Consider the following 21632-nt stretch of genomic DNA (forward strand, 5'->3'; position numbering starts at 1 on the left):
TTTTTTAAAAAAGTCCCTCTTAAAAACTGCCAGAATATACACCCTAACGAACACTGCCTTTCAAAGTGAACCTGAAAAATAAAACAGTTAGTGTTTTCACTTAATAAAACATTTCCAATCTTGCTTCAATTCAAAGCATATTTTGAACAATGGCAATGCCTTCAGAGTCAATGTATGAGTCGCTTAAGAAAGTCAGCCAGCAGTGAAAAGTACCCCTCTGTTTTCACCAAAACTTTATTATTTGTTAGGCTTGGATCTCAATTTTTGTCACTGAAAACAAAAAAAATTGAAGACCTTTTTTTTTTAAAGTTCCACAAGCTTTGAGAAGTTCCAGACACTTTCAACAAGGGCAATATTATTTTAAAATATATGTATGATTACCCCAGGTGATGACTTAGAAGGAGATAACATTTGCTTAACTCATCTGTTGTGTTATTTAAGAGTCATGGTCATTTTTACCACAAAAGTTGTATTTTATTTATACAAGTTCTTACAAAGTAGAGTTTATACACTTTGGCTGAAAATCGAAAATGCTTTTCCCACAAAACAAATGACAAATGATCACATTCTTAGTTCTTTCATGATATAGTAACATTAAATCATTTTTAGAAAATTAAAAAGCAATTTTAAGCTAATTATTAGCATCTACAAATCCGTAAAATTATGAAATATCTACAAGCAAATGCACAAAACACCAGTGAAAGTGAAACTCGAGTGAACCTCGATGGAGAATATTAAAACATTCTTCTCAATTAGTTTTGAAACAGCAGGGAAGGGGGCAGGGCACAACCTTTGAAAGAATGACATAGCCCGAGGACACGACATAAACTGATTAGAACCAAATGGGTCCAAGATGGCGGACGAGTCGACTTCCACTAGACCTTGAGCCCCAGTATACGCTCACTGTAACACATCAGCAAGCTAAATGACACACCCACAGGCGCCGTGACAGTTCCAAGAGCGACCACAAGGGTCAAAAAGAGGGCGGTGGCCCAGTTCCTGGAAATCCCCGCCCCTTCCCCCAAACAGCTGGAATACTCTCACCACTCATTAGCCTGTGCAATGACCCACCCCTATAAAAACGGACAACCCCAGACCCTGGTGCCACTCTCGCCTTCTGAGATGGCCCACGCTGTCTGTGGAGTGTGTGTCTCTCTGAATAAATCCACTTCTTACCTATCTATCACTTTGTCTCTCGCTGAATTCTTTCTGCGATGAGACATCAAGAACCTGAGCTTCATGAAGTCCTGAGACCAGGTGTGTGACCTCAGCTGGAAGCCTGTGGGTTCAAGTCCCAGTCTGAGTTACACGGTTTCAGTTTTACTTCAGATCCACATTGCAGTTGTGGCCCAACATGGATATCACCAAAAAAAAAAAAAAAAATCAGACACTTCAGCAGATAGCAATTTTATTATTTCAATTTGATTTTGTTCCCTAAAATAAAAGAGCAGTCTATGAAATATGAAATAAATAAGAATAATCTGGAAGTCTTGTAGGGGTCCAGTTTCAGTACCCTGGCACTTTCCCATTTCTCTCTTTATTTTATAAAGTACTTCATTTAGCCACTCTGGAAGAATTTATTTTTTTGATATCAACTTGGCTCAGAATCAGTGTCCCATTTTTGAATTTTCCAACCTGTCCAATCCGTCCACTTGACAAAATACTGGGAGCCGATTTCTTCTTTTTGGATTTCCTACATTTAAAGTGAGAGGAAGGTACTATAGTTAAGCTTATACAAAAGGATTTCAGCACCACCAACCAGGCCACCGAGGTCTGGCCCTGCAACCTCCTGGCCCCTCCCATGCAAGGCTCCCGCCCCACTGCAGCACCACTAGCTTCCTGCGTCCCTGAACATGCCAACTGCCTGCTGCCCCAGGGCCTTTGCACTGGTTTCTTCCACGTTGAATATTCTGCTACCAGATCTTTCCGGATCTTCCCCACTCAGTTCTCGACTCAGATGTGGCCTCCTTAGAACGACATACCAGCCCACCCTCAGTGACGTTCTCTCACGATGCACTATTTCAACCTCCTCACAAAACCTGCCAGGACCTGACATGCCCTTACTTATCTGTTTAGATGTTTTGGTGTTTCCCTCCCTAAAATATAAGCTCCTCCAGGGCGGGGGCTCTCAGTGTGATCATGGCTGTACGCCCAACACGTAGACACCTACGTGCCCGGCGCACAGTGGGCCCTTGACAGACCACACAACCAGAAGAGATGACCACCTTCCAGTATGTGCAAGCTCACTAGGGGTCCAAGAAAAAGCTCAAGACAAAAGTAGATTCTGAAACAGTAATTTGAGAAGAGAGAAGAAGGTACTTGAACAAAAGCTAAGAAGCAAGCAGAACAGCACAAAATCAATGCTCCATTACTCAAGCCATGGCGCTCTGCCTCGTGTGGTCGCGCAAGTGCAGGCAGCGCAGCCTCTCAGGAGGGGACAGAGGTCTTGTTGGAAATGTCAGCCTCAGCTTTTCCACTAGTCACTGCACATGTCTGGTCTTTGAAAATGGGAGACTGGTTCCTAGTTCAATCCTGAGGGAGCTGTCTGATCTTGGACAATTTACTGAATCCTGTCTCCCCCCTCCAGGGCTTGACTTAGGACCAGGACAGACAGTGCACCACTGTATCAGGCTAGAAACACCACATCAATTTAAGGTATTATGTTCAGAACTAACCAATGGATTTATCCAAATCATTCCACCCGAGTACCTGATGGTATCACTCACCTGTCTTCCTGTCCTTTCCTCTTCTTTTTCTTGAAAATATCTGTGTCCTGGGCCTGATTTCACAATTAAAGAAAACGTATGTATCAGTAATGGATAATGGAGATTCCAAAAAAAGGCAAGAGGTTTGTGACCAAAAGCCACAGAGGTATCATTTATTTTTAATATTTTTTTCAAGTAGCATGTTAATTATACAAAGTTTCATCCTAAAACCCTTTCAAGACTGTGAAAGGCCATTCAGAGAAAACAGACAGGAGAAATGTCAAATCTTCCATTTTAGGCGAAAGGGAGGGAGCGTAACATCTATTCCCCTTGTGGTTTTTCAGAAGCCCGTGTGTTCTATACAATGTAAAAGGCAAAAAAAAAAAAAAAAATGACTGCATATAGGGAAAAGGTCAAAGTAGCTCCCAGTACCTGAACAGGAGTTTGCTATTTCAAAGCAAACCTTTCAGGTAAATAAGTCAGATTATGTGGCTGGTATCACAAAATGTAGCTGACTTGAAGAGAGGGTAAGAACAGTCATCTAACTCTAGATTTGTTGCTGTCTAGACTGCTTTCCAAGCAGCGGGGTCCAGCAGATTGCAACCACCTTTCTGTTCTAGTTTAAGAAAAGGCTATCACACCTACCGTTCTCTTTACTTTTTCCTTTGCTGACTTTTTTTCTTTGATTTGCTCCTGCAAAACCTTGTAATTCACATAACTATTTTTGGGAGGCTGAAATGAGAAAGGACACCAAGCATCATTTCTGACTTTGCCTTTGCCCCCGCCCTGCCCTGCCCGGGGCGCCCCCCTTTGCTGCGCCCCGTCTGCGGGTGGGAGGCCGAAGCAGCCCTCACCTTAGCGCCCAGCATAATGGCGCGTCCCTGCTCCAGGACTCTCTCCTTTCCTTTTCCATAGCCTGTGATCCCAAACCGGTGCACTTCCAAACGAGCCTGCAGACACAAAGCACAGTCAGGCCCAAATGCCTTCCAGAAACTCCACAGAGGAAACACAGCCCTAGGAGTGCTGCCTGCCAGACACGATGGGCTACCTGCCCAGCACTTTTACGGAGGACCTGCAGGGGCTACACCTGGCAAGAGTGCCGTCACGGTGTGGCTTAAGCAGCTTTGTGGAGTCGCTCACAGAGGTCCATAACCTCCCCACGCCATTCTCCCACACCGCATGCAGGGGTCGAAGCAAAGACTTATCTCCACACAAATCAGTGACAAAACGAGGGTGACCCGCAGAGCTCTGCCGTACTTTAGGATGTGCCCTAAAACAAGCTACTACCCATAAAGGCAACAACTAAAAGTACCTTCCCAAATACATCTACTCACACGTGGAAACCCTTTATCACAGCAGCTTCAAACACAGGTCCACGTTCTTTCTTTAAAAACATATTGTAGAAGAGAAAACGTCACCAATACCCACTCTTGGCAGCTGAATTACTTCCTGTCTTTTTTCTCACACATTATCTTTAAATTTTTTTATTATTATTTATTTATTTATGTATTACTTTGGCTGCGCCAGGTCTTAGTTGCGGCCCGTGGGACCTTCATTGCGGCCCGTGGGACCTTCACTGCAGCACATGGACTCTTAGTTGTGAAATGCATGTGGGATCTAGTTCCCTGACCAGGGATCGAACCCGGGCTCCCTGCATTGGGAGGGTGGAGTCTTAACCACTGGACCACCAGGGAAATCTCTCTCACACATTTTTAAGACCTAGTTACAACCACAGAACACACACATCCTTGCTTTTCCTACTTACCATTGTATCATTGACACTGTAGTCACAAAACCGACATGTTTTAAACGACTGCACAATGTTCAATCAAGTAAATGTAGTGTGATCTGCTTCACCATTTCCCCAACCACTGGACAACATGTAAACATATGCATTTTTGTTACAAAGCTGAAAAAATTAAGAATTTCAAAGCACGTACCTTTTCTAAGTTAAATTCTTGTACATCCACATCTTTCTCGAGGATACTAGTTTTGGTCTGAAAAGGAAAAGAAAACATTCTTATTAAGGTCATCTGTTCCTTATAACATCCATCACACCAAGAGCATACTCATGTTTTTAAAAGCCTTGAAACTGGCCCAGATGCCTAAATAACAAACAGTAATACATGCTTGTTGCACAGAAGCCTAATTAACAGCTAATGGAAGACAAATGGAGAAAATAAATTTAAGGTTTCAAAGTTTAAGAAAAGACTGACGAGAAACTAAAAAAGAAAAGAGAGTAAGAGAGAGACCAATGTCTGTATCTCACACACCAAATGTGGGAAACTCTGTATGGTGGGGGGTTTAGAAAAGGATAACTGAGCAGAATTTTAGAGGGTAAAAAGGTCATATTTAAATAATTCTCAGGAATTCCCTGGCAGTCCAGTGGTTAGGACTTGGCGCTTTCACTGCCGTGGCCCAGGTTCAATCCCTGGTCGGGGAACTAAGATCCCACAAGCCGGGAGGGGAAGGAGGGAAGGAAGGAAGGAAGGAAGGGAGGGAGAGAGGGAGAAAGGGAGGGAGGGAGGGAGGGAGGGAGGGAGGGAGGGAGGGAGAGAAAAAGAATTCCCTCTTTTCTTCCCTCCTATCCAGCCATTGGAATGATGGCTAACTCTTAAACTCTCTTGAGTTGAAAATTTCTTTCAGGAACATCAGATTTCTAGAAATGATGGAGACTGGGTTTATAATTCCCCACAGAAAATAATGATACTGGAAATGCCATCAAAATATGTGACTCTTTACATCAATATATCCCCTGGCTGTGGTTACCAATCCACAGAATTGACCAGAAGTTTGAGACTTCAAGGAAACTATTGTCAAATCTGGCCAAGGACAGCGGTCTCTACTCAACCTCAGGCCATCCCAGCCGTGCAGCATCTAGAAAAGCAGTCCTGGCCTCTGGCTCAGCGGGGCAGGGTCTGTGCGGAGAGCAACGGGCAGGAGAATGGCTTGTTAAAACCCTTCTGCTTGTAACCTGCCTTCACTGGTCAAGCTCACTTTAGTTATTTTGTTCTTTCCTTTCCCCTCTCTTTAACTGCATACCTACCCAGCTTCTCGTAGCCCAGTTGTTTTGCAGGAATTTGGAGTCAGCTCCTGCCCCGTGCGAGCTGGCTAAGGCTGGCCGGGTCATCAGCCCTAAAACTAGGTCTGCGCAGGTGTCCGAGGAAGGGCCTTTTGAGGTCAGGGGCCAGAAAGCTCTGATCATGCTGAGCACCTCCATTCTGAACACAGGCGCCTGTAACCCAGATATGCCTGCACAGAGCACCGATTACCTCACCTTTTCCCCTTCCTCCGATCACCCTTCCCCACTCCTAAGACCACCGTGCTTATCCCATAAAGACCCCAGCCCCCTCGCTGTTGCGAGACGGATCTCAGACTTGTTCTCCCATCTCCTCACTTGGCTGCCTCGTGAATAAACTGTAAACCTCGGCACCTTGGCGTCTGGCTTGCTGCACGTTGGGCAAATGGACCTGGTTCGGTAACAGATCCTTCTTTATAGAAAAAAATTCTTGGCTAATTATCATGATGCTGAGTCTATTAGCATGATCCCCACCACTACCTTAACTTTAATTTCTACTTTTAGCTTTAAAACCACTTTAGTACATTATTCACAATGCAGCACCTGCATTTAGAAATAATCAGTGGTCTCCCCTGTCTTCTTTCCCCTACCCTCACTGTGGTAGGGGCACTACTGCCTACAGGCAATCCTGGGTCCTCCTCCACTTCTAGGCTCACAGGAGAACTGGGCTTTGCTGCCTACCTGAAGTCTGGCACGGCTACATGACTTGTTTTGGACAAAGTGTGAGCAGAGGGAAGCATGCCCCTTCCACATGAAACCTCTAAGAGCCTTCATCGGGACTTCCCTGGTGGCGCAGTGGTTAACAATCTGCCTGCCACTGCAGGGGACACAGGTTCGAGCCCTGGTCCAGGAAGATCCCACATGCTGCGGAGCAACTAAGCCCGTGCACCACAACTACTGAGCCTGCGCTCTAGAGCCCGTGAGCCACAACTACTGAAGCCCGCATGCCCTAGAGCCCGTGCTCCACAACAAGAGAAGCCACTGTACTGAGAAGCCCACGCACCGCAACAAAGAGTAGCCCCCGCTCACCGCAACTAGAGAAAGCCCACGCGCATCAACAAAGACCCAACACAGCCAAAAAATAAAAAATAAATTAAAAAAAAAAAGGCTTCATCAACTCCCCTTCTCCACCAAATGGTGGAGCCCCTATCACCCTGGGTCCCTAGATTAGGATGGCGTGGATCACAGCCATCTGCCCTGACAATCCTGATGAACACGTAACATGAGAACAAGATTAACTTTTGCCTTTAAACCACTGAGATGTAGGGACTACTTGTTATGCAACCACTGTCTCACCTGTCTTGACTGATAAAGCCTCACTGTCCTACACACGAGAGAGAGAAACATTTGGAGATTGTGAGAACTTGTCTGTTAGGTAGTGAAGAAGAAAGCAAGCTATAAGAAGCAGACTCAGACTGAGTATCAGACTCAGTGAACTTTCTCATGGGCTGACTTGCTGACCAAAAGTATTTTCTCCTGCACTGGTAAGATTTTTCTTCTATTAGTTACCCTGTCCAAACTTTGTCCAATTAGAGAAGAGTTGGGTAAATAAACATTCTCTTTTTAATTATGCCAGCAGTTCTGGGAATATTGAGAAATTTTTTCATATCTTCTTGAGCGTAAATTATTTCAATTAGATTACATTCTTCTTAATACCTATCTGACACTGGATGTACTAAAGAGTAGGGGACATGGTACAGCTAAAGGGTGATGGACTTCAGGGCAGCCCTGGGGTAGTGCAGAGATTATGAGGGCAGTAAGAACCTGGGGCAGGGACTTCCCTGACAGTCCAGCAGTTAACACTCCATGCTTCCAACGCAGAGGGCGCAGGCTGGATCCCTGGTCGGGGAACTAAGATCCCATGTGCCATGGGGCGTGGCCAAAAATAAATAAATAAATAATAAAAAATAAAATAAACGTTAAAAAAAAAAGAACCTGGGGCAATAACTTGACAGAATGTCTTTATGTCTAGTAAAGCTTCTGGTGCAGTACACTTGTGTTCCTCAAGAGACAAACAGCCTAACTAACCTACATTCCCTCTCGCTTGTGTAGTAGTTGGGCACACAGCTTTTAAGCCAGAAAGCCTGGGGTCTGAACCCGAGCTCTAGCACTTATTTCACATCCACAGTCCTTTATCTGGAATCCTGAGACAATTCAGATGGTGATACTGTGAATATACTGAATACTGTCCAAGACAGCAACCCGTAATTAAGCACATTCACGTTTCTGCAGCAATGCCTATGAATATTCACGCCCAATGGAACCAACAGAAATAACTCTTAAGCCTCACTTCAGTTCAGGTCGGGTTTTACTGCCAAATAAATTTGCGCCAAACTTAAAAAAACAACCTAGCTTGTGCTTTCCAAAGCTCTGGGGTTTTGGAACTGCAGATATGGGATGGTGGGGTACCTGCTTAAATGCAGGCAAATAGCTCAACCTCTCTAGGCATCAACCTCTTCTGCGAAATGAAGACAGGTCACGCTGTGAAGACCTAATGAGATACTGAACTAGTTAATGAATGTAAATAATCGCGGTTAGTACACAGTAAGCACTCAGGAAATACTGGTAAATCTTTACTCAGCAATTCCTTACATGTTCAGAAGCAGTGTATGTGTACCTCAGTCCAGGCCACAGGATCCAGGCGTCCCTTCTGACCTACAGTACACTGTTCTATTATTTCTACTATATCTTTCTTGTCTCTTTTCTGTGGAGGCCATAAGGTTCATGAGATGGACCAGTGTTAGGGGTGGAAAAATCACATTGATCAGACACACCTCTGAGGGCCAGACAATACTTGGATCATTTTAAGCTACACGTGACCCTTTCATTTCTTAAGAGCATAGGAATTTTCTTCCTTACAGGCAGCCTTGCACTCATTAAAGAGTGAGTTCATCCACTCAATCCTCAAATCACAAGTCCAGGCCACCCCGTATTGAACCTGGACCCCTGCAGTAATCGTCACTCGGTCCCCTCATGCCTCTGGCTACTGCTCACCTATAATCCATTTACCACGCAGGGGCCAGAGCCATCTTTTTAAAATATAAATCAGATCACTTCATGCCCTTGCTTAAATTCTTTGGTGGCTTTCCATGTGCTTTAAACTAACTCCAAAGGCCCCATGTCTCCGGGGCCTGGTGCGGGCTGGCCTCAGCCTGTCTCTCCAACAGCCCACATCTTCCCCCCTCCGTCCCCCTCCCCCTTGTCTTCTGGCTCCTGGAACCCGGAAGGCCTCTCTACAGCTCAGGGCATGTGCAAGGCAGCTTCCCTCCGCCTGCATTACTCTGCTCCCTCCTTTCCCAGCACCCTGCAACAGAGCATCAGCCTCAAGTCACCTCCTCCGACACCTCTGACCACTGGCTCTAAAGGAAGTTCTGCCTGTTACTCTCAGGACCCTGTATCTTTCCTTCAGAGGGTTTATAGCTCTTTGTAAGTATATTATTGATATTAATTTATCCAGGGTTTGCCCAACCCACCAGTAAACCATACACTCCATGAGAGCAGAGGACTGTACCTTGTTTACTGTGGGATCTCCTGGGCCTGGCAAAGAGTAAGCACCCAATTATTTGTGGAATAAATGAATGAATAAGATTTCTGGGCAGACTACATCTACAGAGCTTTACAAATGGGACATGATCAGGAAGTTCACTTGTAGGTCAGCTATCTGGAATGGGTAAAATATTAAACAAATGGTGACCAAGTTCCCAGATAAGTCCATTAAAAGGGGTTCTGGTCACCAACTCCGATGCAGGGGGAAGGGTTTCCCACACATGGGAGCAACGGTCCCACACAGTCAGGTGTTCTACAGTTCAGTGCTACTCTGACACTATCTACCAGAGACGGCACAGGTTCCGCAGGTGAAGGGGCTCAGTCCTACGATACCGTCCCCACTTCAGAGGCCAAATGCAAGCCCAGGTTGTTACCTATAGTACTTCTAACAGACCGCCTACAGACTGGAAGTTCTATGACCCCCTCCTTGGGTTCAACTAATTTGCTAGAGTGGATCATAGAACTCAAGAAACCCGTTTACTTCCTAGATCACCAGCTTATTCTAAAAGGACATAACTCAGGGACAACCAGATGGAGGAGACGCAGAGGGCAAGGCTCGTGGGAAGGGGCGAGGAACTTCCACACCCTCTCCAGGCTCCACCACTCTCCCAACCTGGAAGCTCTCCAAACCGAACCCCGTCCTTCTGGAGTCTCAGAGGTTTCATCACACAGGCATAATTGAGTAAATCATTGGCCACTGGCAACTAGCCCTTTTGCCCTCCCCAGAAGTCAGGGCATAGGTTCTCTAATCACAAGGTTGGTTCTCCTGGCAACCAGTCCCCATTCAAGGACGCTTTCCAAGTCATTTCACTAACACAACAAAAGACACCTTTACTGTTCTCATCTCTTAAGAAATTCCAAGGGTTTTAGGAGCTCTGTGCCAGAAACAGGGACAAATATTTAATATTTCTTATTATAAATCGTCATATCACACCCATGAAAATGTTTCAATACACTATGTAGTTTAACCATTGTTTATTACACAAGCCTAAATTCTGGAAAAAGAAGGTCATTTACTTGCCAGTACCTCTTCTGTTCTCGAGAATACTTCAGACAACAGAGGGCAACAGGAACTCACATGGAGACTCGACCAGTGGGGGGAGCCACATAAATGGAGAAATAAAAGGAAAACAGAAATAAAAAGAAAACTTCAAAGATGGCCAGCTGATTGCACGACTGGTCAATGGAGGCTATCGTTATTTGATCACGTATTTTTGCGGACCCCATGTCTGTCTGCACTGTCCTACGGTGACTTGTAAGTCTTCAGAGAGCAGGGGCCACATGCACCTGTTCCCATGCTGCACAAACTCTCAGCAGAGCACTATGTGTCTTAATTACTCCAATGGTCTATCCTTTGCCTGGCATGCCCTCTACCCAGGATATGCCACAACAACTAGCTCTATATTAATTTGCAGTTATTTATATGTTGCAATGTCAACATTCTAAAGTCTTTTTATGGGCGTATGTGTTTTTACTGTGTTCACATATACTGTCTCCTTAGCCAGACACATTCACATTTTCAGAAGATAAACTTTAAAAAGGAGAAAAGGGTCAAGATGGCGTACTAGGAGGACGCGGGGTTTGTGTCTCCGCACAACTAGGGCACCTACCAGGCACCGGTGGGGGACCACAGACACCTAAGGGGACAGGAGGAACTCCCAGCAACCGGGTAGAACGTGGGGCATGCGGGGAAGTGAAGGGGGAGGAGAAGTGGAGGCGGGACCAGACTCCGGAGGGGCGGCTGGGGGAGGGGAAGGGATCCCACGCCCGGAGTGGGAAAGGGGAGGGACGGTTGGGTGGCCAGAGGATCAAAAGGGAGCGTGGCCAGGTTTCCCCTGTCCACTTGGGCCCCGAGAAGCCAGCTGAGATCCCGGGCCTGATCCTCTGCCCACCGAGGCCCCCTCCAGCCGCGCGGGTCCTGAGGGAGTTGGTGGGGGGAAGGGGGAGCAGAAGCAAAGGCCGGACCTCCAGGACCAGCACCCCTGAGGGGCAGCTGGAGGAGGGAAGGAGTTCACATACCTTCTCCCCTCCCCCCCTCCACGGAGCGCACCCACAGTTAGGGGTTCAGCAGCGACAGGGGAGACCCTCAGGGGAGCGGAGGAACAGAAGGGAGCGCGGCCAGCGCTCTCCCCACTCACTCGGGCGCCAGGGAGCCTGTTGGGCTCCGGGGCCTAAACCCCCGCCCTCCGAGGCTCCCTCGGCAGCACAGAGCCCAAGCCCCGCCCCTGCCCCCCACCCGGGGCCCCGCCTCTACACCCACTCCAAGACGCCCTCCAGCTATGCTGAGCCTAAGCGCCACCCACACACCCTCACCGAGGGCCCGACCTCCAAACCCCGGAACTGCACACTCCGGAGGCCCCCTAGGGCCACGCTGCCTCTCCCCGAGCAGAGTTCAGGTGCGAAGCCTGAGGCCCCGCCCCACCCTAAACCCCTTCCCCACCTAAGGTCCACCTCCCACCACCCCTCCCCCCCAAGCTCTGCCCCCCCATAGCCAAGGCCCTTCCCCGGCCTTTCTGTTTTTCCTCTTTGTTTTTTCTTTTTTCTCTTGTGGTTCTGTTTTACCTTGTTGTAGCTGTTTCAATTCTATTTTTATTTTTCCTAATGTATTTTTTATCTTTCTAATTTTATTTTATTTTTTATGCTTTGTTATTGTACCACTCCTTTTTTTTTCTTTTCTTTTGCCGTGCCACACCGCTTGCAGGATCTTGGTTCCCAGGCTGGGGGTCAGGCCTGAGTTCCTGTGGTGGGAGGGCCGAGTCCAAACTGCTGGACTAATGGAGAACCTCAGACCCCAGGGAATATTAATTGGAGTAAAGCCTCCCGGAGACGGGAGGTCCTCGTCTCGGCACCAACCAAGACCCAGCTCTACCCAACTACCTGCAAACGCCAGTGCTGGACGCCTCAGGCAAAACAACCAGTAAGACAGGAACACAGCCCCACCCATCAATAAAAATGAGACAACAAAAACTATGTTACAGATGAAGGCGCAAGGTAAGAACCTACAAGACCAAATAAATGAAGAGGAAATAGGTTACCTATCTGAAAAAGAATACAGAGTAATGATAGTAAAGATGATCCAAAATCTCGGAAACAGAACGGAGAAAATACAAGAAACTTTTAACAAGGACCCAGAAGAACTAAAGAGCAAACAAACAGTGATGAACAGCAAAATAACTGAAATTTAAAATACTCTAGAAGGAATCAATAGCAGAATAACTGAGGCAGAAGAACAGTTAAGTGAGCTGGAAGATAAAATGGTGGAAATAACCGCCATGGAGCAGAACAAAGAAAAAAGAATGAAGAGAATTGAGGACAGTCTCGGAGACTCTGGGACAACGTTAAACACACCAACATTCGCATTACAGGCGTCCCAGAAGAAGAAGAGAAAGAGAAAGGGTCTGAGAAAATATCTGAAGAGATTATAGTCAAAAACTTCCCTAACATGGGAAACGAAATAGTCACCCAAGTCCAGGAAGCACAGAGGGTTGCATACAAGGATAAACCCTAGGAGAAACACACATATTAAGCAAATAAACAAAAATTAAATTCAAAGAAAAAATATTACAGCAGCAACGAAAAGCAACAAATAACATACAAGGGAATCCCCATAAGGTTATCAGCTGATTTCACAGCAGAAACTCTGCAGGCCAGAAGGGGGTGGCAGGATATATTTACAGTGATGAAAGGGAAAAACCTACAACCAAGACTACTCTACCCAGCAAGGATCTCATTCAGATTTCACAGAGAACTCAAAAGCTTTACAAACGAGCAAAAGCTATGATAATTCAACACCAAACCGGCTTAACAGCAAATGCTAAAGGGACTTCTCTAAGCAGGAAACACAAGAGAAGAAAAAGACCCACAAAAACAAACCCAAATCAATTAAGAAAATGGTCATAGGAACATACATATCGATAATCACCTTGAATGTAAATGGATTAAATGCTCCAACCAAAAGACACAGACTGGCTGAACGGATACAAAAACAAGACCCACATATATGCTGTCTACAAGAAACCCACTTCAGACTTAGGGACACATACAGACTGAAAGTGAGGGGATGGAAAAAGATATTCCATGCAAATGGAAATCACAAGAAAGCTGGAGTAGCAATACTCATATCAGGTGAAATAGACTTTAAAATAAAGACTGTTACAAGAGATAAGGAAGGATACTACATAATGATCAAGGGATCAATGCAAGAAGAAAACATAACAATTATATATATTTATGCACCGAACATAGGAGCACCTCAATACATAAGGTAAATGCTAACAACCATAATAGGAGAAATCAACAGTAACAAAGTAATAGTGGGGAGACTTTAACACCCCACTTACACCAATAGACAGATCATCCAGACAGAAAATAAATAAGGAAACACAAGCTTTAAATGACACAAGAGACCAGATAGACTTAATTGATACTTATAGGATATTCCACCCAAAAGCAGAAGAATACACTTTCTTCTCAAGTGCACACCGAACGTTCTCCAGAATAGATCACATCTTGGGTCACAAATCAAGCCTTGGAAAATTTAAGAAAACTGAAATCATATCAACCATCTTTTCCGACGAACTCTACGAGATCAGAAATCAGTTACAGGAAAAAAACTGTAAAAAACACAAACACATGGAAGCTAAACACTGCGCTGCTAAATAACCAAGAAATCACAGAAGAAATCAAAGGAGAAATTTAAAAATACCTAGAAACAAATGACAATGAGCACACGACGATCCAAAATCTATGGGAGGCAGCAAAAGCAGTTCTATAAGGGAAGCTTATAGCAATTCAAGCTCACCTCAAGAAACAAGAAAAATCTCAAATAAACAATCTAACCTTACATCTAAAACCCAAAGTTTGTAGAAGGAAAGAAATCATAAAGATCAGAGCAGAAATAAATGAAATAGAAATGAAGAAAACAATAGCAAAGATCAATGAAACTAAAAGTTGGTTCTTTGAGAAGATAAACAAAATTGATAAACCTTTAGCCAGACTCATCAAGAAAAAAAAGGAAGAGGACTCAAATCAATAAAATTAGAAATGAGAAAGGAGAGATTACAACTGACACCGCAGAACTACAAAGGATCATAAGAGACTACTACAAGCAACTCTATGCCAATAAAATGGACAATCTGGAAGAAATGGACAAATTCTTGGAAGGTACAACTTTCCAAGACTGAACCAGGAAGAATTAGAAAATATAAACAGACCAATGAACAGGTAATGAAATTGAAACTGTAATTAAAAATCTTCCAACAAACAAAAGTCAGGACCAGATGGTTTCACCGGTGAATTGTATCAAACATTTACAGAAGAGTTAACACCTATGCTTCTCAATCTCTTCCAAAAAACTGCAGAGGGAGGAACATTCCCAAACTCGTTCTACAAGGCCACCATCACCCTGATACCAAAACCAGGCAAAGATATCACAAAAAAGAAAATTACAGACCAATATCACTGATGAACATAGATGCAAGAATCCTCAACAAAGTACTAGCAAACAGAATCCAACAACACATTAAAAGGATCATACACCATGATCAAGTGGGATTTATCCCAGGAATGGAAGGATTCTTCAATATATGCAAATCAATCAGTGTGATACAGCATATAACAAACTGAAGAATAAAAACCATATGATCATCTCCATGATGCAAAAAAAGCTTTTGAAAAAATTCAACACCAATTTATGATAAAAAACTCTCCAGAAAATGGGGACAGAGGGAACCTACCTCAACATAATAAAGGCCATATACGACAAACCCACAGCAAACATCATTCTCAATGGTGAAAAACTGAAAGCATTTCCTCTAAGATCAGGAACAAGACAAGGATGTCCACTCTCGCCACTATTATTCAAGATGGTATTGGAAATCCTAGCCATGGCAATCAGAGAAGAAAAAGAAATAAAAAGAATACAAATTGGAAAAGAAGAAGTAAAACTGTCACTGTTTGAAGACGACATGATACTATACATAGAGAATCCTAAAGATGCCACCAAAAAACTACTAGATCAATGAATCTCGTAAGGTTGCAGGATACAAAATTAATGTACAGAAATCTCTTGCATTCCTATACACTAACAACGAAACATGAGAAAGAGAAATTAAGGAAACAATCCCATTTATCATCACAACAAAAAGAATGAAATATCTAAGAATAAACTTACCTAAGGAGGCAAAAGACCTGTACTCAGAAAACTATAAAACAATGATGAAAGAAATCAAAGATGACACAAATAGATGGAGAGATATACCATGCCCCTGGATTGGAAGAATTGAGACTGTGAAAATGACTATACTACCCAAAGCAGTCTACAGGGTCAATGCAATCCCTATCAAATTACCAATGGCATTTTTCACAGAATCAGAACAAAAAATTATACAATTTGTGTGGCAACACAAAAGACCCCCAACAGCCAAAGCAATGTTGAGAAAGAAAAACAGAGCTGGAAAAATCAAGCTCCCCAACTTCAGACTATACTACAAAGCTACAGTAATCAAGACAGTATGGTACTGGCACAAAAACAGAAATATAGATCAATGGTACAGGACAGAAGGCCCAGAGATAAACCCACGCACCTATGGTCACCTAATCTATGACAAAGGGATATACAATGGAGACAAGACAGTCTCTTCAATAAATGGTGCTGGGAAAACTGGACAACTACATGTAAAAGAATGAAATTAGAACACTCCCTAACACCATACACAAAAATAAACTCAAAATGGATTAAAGACCTAAATGTAAGACTGGACACTATGAAACTCTTAGAGGAAAACATAGGAAACACACTCTTTGACATAAATCACAGCAAGATCTTTTATGACCCACCTCCTAGAGTACTGAAAATAAAAACAAAAATAAGCAAATGGGACCTAATTAAACTTAAAACCTTCTGCACAGCAAAGGAAACCATAAACAAGATGAAAAGACAACCCATGGAATGGGAGAAAATATTTGCAAATCAAGCAACAGACAAAGGATTAATCTCCAAAATATACAAACAGCTCATGCAGCTCAATATCAAAGAACCCAATCAAAAAATGGGTGGAAGATCTAAATAAACATTTCAGCAAAGAAGACATACAGATGGTCAAGAGGCACATGAAAAGATGCTCAACATCCCTAATTATTAGAGAAATGCAAATCAAAACTACAATGAGGTATCACCTCACACCGGTCAGAAGGACCATCATCAAGAAATATACAAGCAACAAATGCTGGAGAGGGTGTGGAGAAAAGGGAACCCTCTTGCACTGTTGGGAATGTAAATTGATACAGCCACTGTGGAGAACAGTATGGAGGTTCCTTAAGAAACTAAAAATAGAACTAGCATATGACCTAGCAATCCCACTACTGAGAAACTGTAATTCAAAAAGACACATGTAGGGGCTTCCCTGGTGGCGTGGTGGTTGGGAGTCCACCTGCCGATGTGGGCGACAAGGGTTCGTGCCCCAGTCCGGGAAGATCCCACATGCCGCGGCACGGCTGGGCCCGTGAGCCATGGCCGCTGAGCCTGTGCTCCGCAATGGGAGAGGCCACAACAGTGAGAGGCCCGCGTACCGCAAAAAAAAAAAAAAAAAAAAAAAAGACACATGTACCCCCATGTTCACTGCAGCACTATTTACAACAGCCAGGACATGGAAACAACCTAAGTGTCCATTGACAGATGAATGGATAAAGAAGATGTGGTACATGTATACAATGGAATATTACTCAGCCATAAAAAGAAATGAAATTGGGTCATTTGTAGAGATGTGGATGGACCTAGTGTCTGTCATACAGAGTGAAGTTAAGTCAGAAAGAGAAAAACAAATACCATATATTAATGCATATATGTGGAATCTAGAAAAATGGTACAGATGAGCCTAGTTGCAGGGCAGGAATAAAAAGGGAGACATAGAGAATGGACATGTGGACATATGGGGGGAAAGAGACGGTGGGACGAATTGGGAGATTAGGTTTGACAATAAATACACTACCACGTGTAAAATAGCTAGCTAGTGGGAACCTGCTGTAAGGCCCTGGGAGCTCAGACCGGTGCTCTGTGATGGCCTAGCGCGGTGGGATGGCTGGGGGGAGGAGGTCCAAGAGGCAGGGGATGTGTGTATGCGTATGGCTGATTCACTTGGCTGAGCAGCAGAAACTAACACAACATTGTAAAGCAATCACACTCCAATTAAAAAAAAAAAAAAGAAAGAAAGAAAGAAAAGGGGAGAACCACCAAGGAAGCTAAAAATTTCATCAAGTTGAGGAAGTCCAAAATGTAAAACGAGTTGAGGTTCCTGAGAAAAGCCAACTACAATGAAAAGGGATTCTTTGGAGCAGAAAGAAGAATAACAGCCTGCTACACATGTTCCATTATTAAGAGATAGGGAGATGCAGACTCATTCAATGCCAACTTTTTTGTCCTTTCTATTAGAAAGAAAACTCTCTATTCCAGAAAGATGAACACGAGTGAGTCTAAGAAGAAACTGAAGACCGACACCTTTGAGGAAACAAGGGAGGGTGCCTAGATGCTTTATGTCAGTTAAATCCTCCAAACACATAATTGTATTGCACAACAGTGCTTTCCAACCTTCTTCACATCATGGCACACAGAGAAAATACGTTTGGCTCACTGCGGTACTCTGTGGTAATACCAGTCTTTTTGGAAGCTCCCTGGCTGGCCGGCTTGGGGGCTCTGGCCGCAAGGGCCAAAGGAATCCATTTCTTGGTCTGCCTGTAACAGTTCCCGTTGCCCCAGTATTTGGATACTATAAGAACTGGAAAGCTGACCTAGAATCCTAAAATAAAGGTAGATATGGTTACAGAATGCATTAATAATCTTTGAGGAAGAGATGCTGGTGAGCTTGACATAAAGTACTAACTAAATTCTAGAAAAGATGTGGTAAACACCAGTCACTAGCACGTGTTCACATGTTCATCAAGAATACGCAAGCCTAACTGTCTTTGTAGTGGGTTGAATCGTGGTCTCCGAAAAGAAATGTCCATGCACTAATCCCCAGGAATCTGCAAATGTGACCTTATTTGGAAAAAGCATCTTTGGAGTGTAATTAAGTTAAGGATCTCACGATAAGATCCATCCTAGATTTAGGGTGGCCCTAAATCCAATGACGGGTGTCCTTCTAAGAGAAAGGCAGGAGAGTTGAGACTCAGACACCAGGAAGAAGTCCATGTGAAGACAGAGGAAGAGCCCAGAGCTCTGCAGCCGCCAGAAGCTGGAAGAAGCAAGGAAGGACCCTCCCCCAGCAGAGGGAGCGTGGCCCAGCCAACATGATTTGGACTTCTGGCCTCCAGAACTGTGAAAGAATACATTTCTGTACAGCAGCCCCAGGAAACTAAGACAATCCTCTTTCTTTTTATGACAGACAAAAGTGTACAGGACATGGGGAAAGCAACAGATATGTGACGTCTGGATTTTTGCAATGAATTGGACAAAAACTTGTGAAAAAAGTTTGGATAAGCACCCATGCCTCTCTCATAGACTGAATTCTGAGTCAGACTTACAAATTCAGCCTGAGATTGCTGCTCAGCAAAGTCACACTGCTTTCCATCAGAATGTAAGTTCCTTGAGAGAAAGCAGTTTTTGCCTCTTGCTCCCAGGGCCTAGAACAGTGGCAGGACAACATCAGGGTTTTCACTACAAAAGCCAGTTCATTACCTTTGTGTTCTCGTCTTGATCGGGCTTCTGTTTTCTTTTTCTACTTCTGCTGTGAAATTCCACCACTTCTACTGGTTCCCTGTCGTTCCTCAGGGGAGAGGGGGCTACTGCAGAACTAGAGACTACAGGTCCTGAAGGGAAACCACTAGGGGTCACGGCGGGAACACGCTGCAGCTCTTCCTGGAGTTTCTGGAAGAAGCTGGAAGCACTCTTCCTCTGGCCTCTGACAAGAGATCCAGGTTGGAGATCTGGCTCTGCAACCAAGGCCCCTGGGGTCCCCATATCTCTTTTCTTCTCTCTTTTCTTTCTGATCCTTTTCTGCTCTGCTTCATCTTCCGTCTCTCCTGTTTGTTCAAACACAAAAGGAAAAATAAACATTTTGTGTTTTAGCTATCACTAATACCAAATCACGCAAATGCACATGTACATGTGCCACAGCTATAAACATGCAGAAATACACACAAAGACAAAAACTATTTTTCTTCCAAGAGGGTCGTATTTGCACAATTTATAGAATCCAAAGTGCACAGTCATCTTTTCCCAGGTAACTATATTTACGTCTTTGACTCTTACTAGAACAATTACTTTAGTCCTCACCTTGGTCCTGACTGTAAGTGTCATCATCGCAATACCCCAGAAACTGGTAATCCCCGTTGGCTCACACTTTGTAATAAAAATGTTAGTACATCTGCCACTGCAGCCAGTGTTTCTTTTTTCTTTTTTTGCGGTACGCGGGCCTCTCACTGTTATGGCCTCTCCCGTTGCGGAGCACAGGCTCCGGACGCGCAGGCTCAGCGGCCATGGCTCACGGGCCCAGCCGCTCCGCGGCATGTGGGATCTTCCCAGACCAGGGTACGAACCCGTGTCCCCTGCGTCGGCAGGCGGACTCTCAACCACTGCGCCACCAGGGAAGCCCCAGTGTTTCTTTTTAACACTTTCTAGGGTTACAGGTGGGGACCACGGTCTTCCTATTTCCTTTCACGGTTATGAATTAAGATGAACCTAAGACAACTGGCTTAATTTGAATGCCTTTATTTTCAACTAAATCTCCACACCTCCCCTTTGTTTCAGCTGCTCAAACTCTGACCAGTCACCTGAAGGTTCTGACAAGAACTCTAGGCCTAACGACTCACCGACAGTATGACTATTACAGAGCTCTCCAAACATTAGCTATTTATGTTTGCTTCTATTTTCTCAGTCTTTTATTCAGTAAATATGTATTAAGAGTCGACTAACCTTTGGCATTAGGCATATACAAATGAGTAGATACAGCCCATGCCTTCAGAGCTCCAAGCATAATTTCCAGGCTGTGTTAACACGAACTATATTTAGGATTTTGCAGAATAGTCCTTTCCTCTAGGACTTCTCAAGGTCAGAGGCTAAGTCTTCTCTGTCTTCCGACATTCCCAAGGGCACAGAGATGCCCTGTCCACAGTTCAAGTCGATAACAAGTGCAGGGGTTGGAGCCAGAGAGTGTAGGGCTTGGAACCCAAGTTCTGAAAATTACTAACTGGGTGAACTTCAAGTTTTTTAACCTTTAGTGCTTGTTTCTACAATAATGGGATCTGCCTTGTAATAATGGTATTAATGACAACATCTATTTCATAGGATTGTTGTGAAAATTAAACGAGTATATACCTGTAAAGCATGGAGTGTATGGTAAGTTCTCAATATGATTTTAGCTATTATTTTTACTGTGTAATGAGCTTAGAATTTTGAGCAATGGCTCCAAAATAAAATAGCAACATCACGCTACAAATTTAAGAAATACGTTTGGCCTTTAAAGGCACTAATGCCTAACGATTATCTTTGGTGCATGAACAAAGGATGTCATCTTCCCTGGGGCAAATTCTTCAGAGTGTGTGTAACGGTCTCCCTACTGAAGTGCCAGGAGTTGCCAATCTTTAACGATAAGCTCTTTTATCTTCCTCTTCCCCAGTCAAGATAAAGGAAGGAGAACATAAGTCAGCCAACTTAGGGATGACAGGTCATGAAGAGCTTCCTGTGAAACCGCCCCCCGAAGTCCTTGGCAGGGGACACACTGAAGGATGAGATCCCCACATGACAAGATGGTACCAATGCCCGAGAGTCAGGCGGGTCTGGGGGGTGCGTGAGGAAAGGGGGCTTCCCGGAGGAAAGCGATTCGGGGAAAAGGGGTGCTATTTCGAGAGCCCGAGGTCCTGCGAACACCTCCCCGGTAAGTCTGAAAGCCTTGTTGCTTCCGACACGCAAGCCGGTCCCCACCGAGGGACGAGCTAGGAGGTTTAATTCATAAAAAACGCTCAACAGACTCCGGTCGCGGGGAAGGGTGATCTCCGACAGAAGCGAGTGGGGGACCCACTGTCAGAACCGGGTCGGACGAGCTGAGAGGTGCTCGACGTTCAAGAACCTTTAGCCGCGGAGGCCGGCCCAGTTCCGGGCTGCTCAAGTCCGCTCTCCACGTGGGCTCCGAAGGCCCGTACTCACCAAAGTCGTAGAGGTTCTGGAGCAGAACGTCCAGAAGGGCCTGAGAACCGGGAGGCGCGGAGGCGGCTAGCGCTGGCTCCTGCGCCATCGTGGGGTCCGTCCGGTCGTGGCGGGACAGCGAAAAGCGCGCGGGACTCCGGAGGCCCGGCGCCCGCTTCCGGGTTCC

At 44.7% G+C, this 21632-nt stretch overlaps 1 protein-coding gene across 1 annotated transcript; it reads right to left on the reverse strand.

The window, feature by feature from the left end:
* Positions 1–462: 462 nt before the first annotated feature.
* Positions 463–21620, reverse strand: CUNH1orf131 (chromosome unknown C1orf131 homolog). Its single transcript, XM_029245092.1, has 7 exons — positions 21467–21620; positions 19001–19344; positions 4646–4702; positions 3560–3655; positions 3351–3437; positions 2727–2779; positions 463–1693 (listed from the first exon to the last, which is right to left on the reverse strand). Exons 1-7 carry the CDS (start codon positions 21552–21554, stop codon positions 1555–1557), a joined length of 864 nt encoding a protein of 287 aa, XP_029100925.1. The 5' UTR covers positions 21555–21620; the 3' UTR covers positions 463–1554.
* Positions 21621–21632: the final 12 nt, after the last annotated feature.

This window comes from Monodon monoceros, unplaced genomic scaffold (genome assembly GCF_005190385.1).
Source record: "Monodon monoceros isolate NGI ecotype Baffin Bay Population unplaced genomic scaffold, NGI_Narwhal_1 Super_Scaffold_4, whole genome shotgun sequence".
In the NCBI taxonomy this organism is placed as follows: Eukaryota; Metazoa; Chordata; class Mammalia; order Artiodactyla; family Monodontidae; genus Monodon; species Monodon monoceros.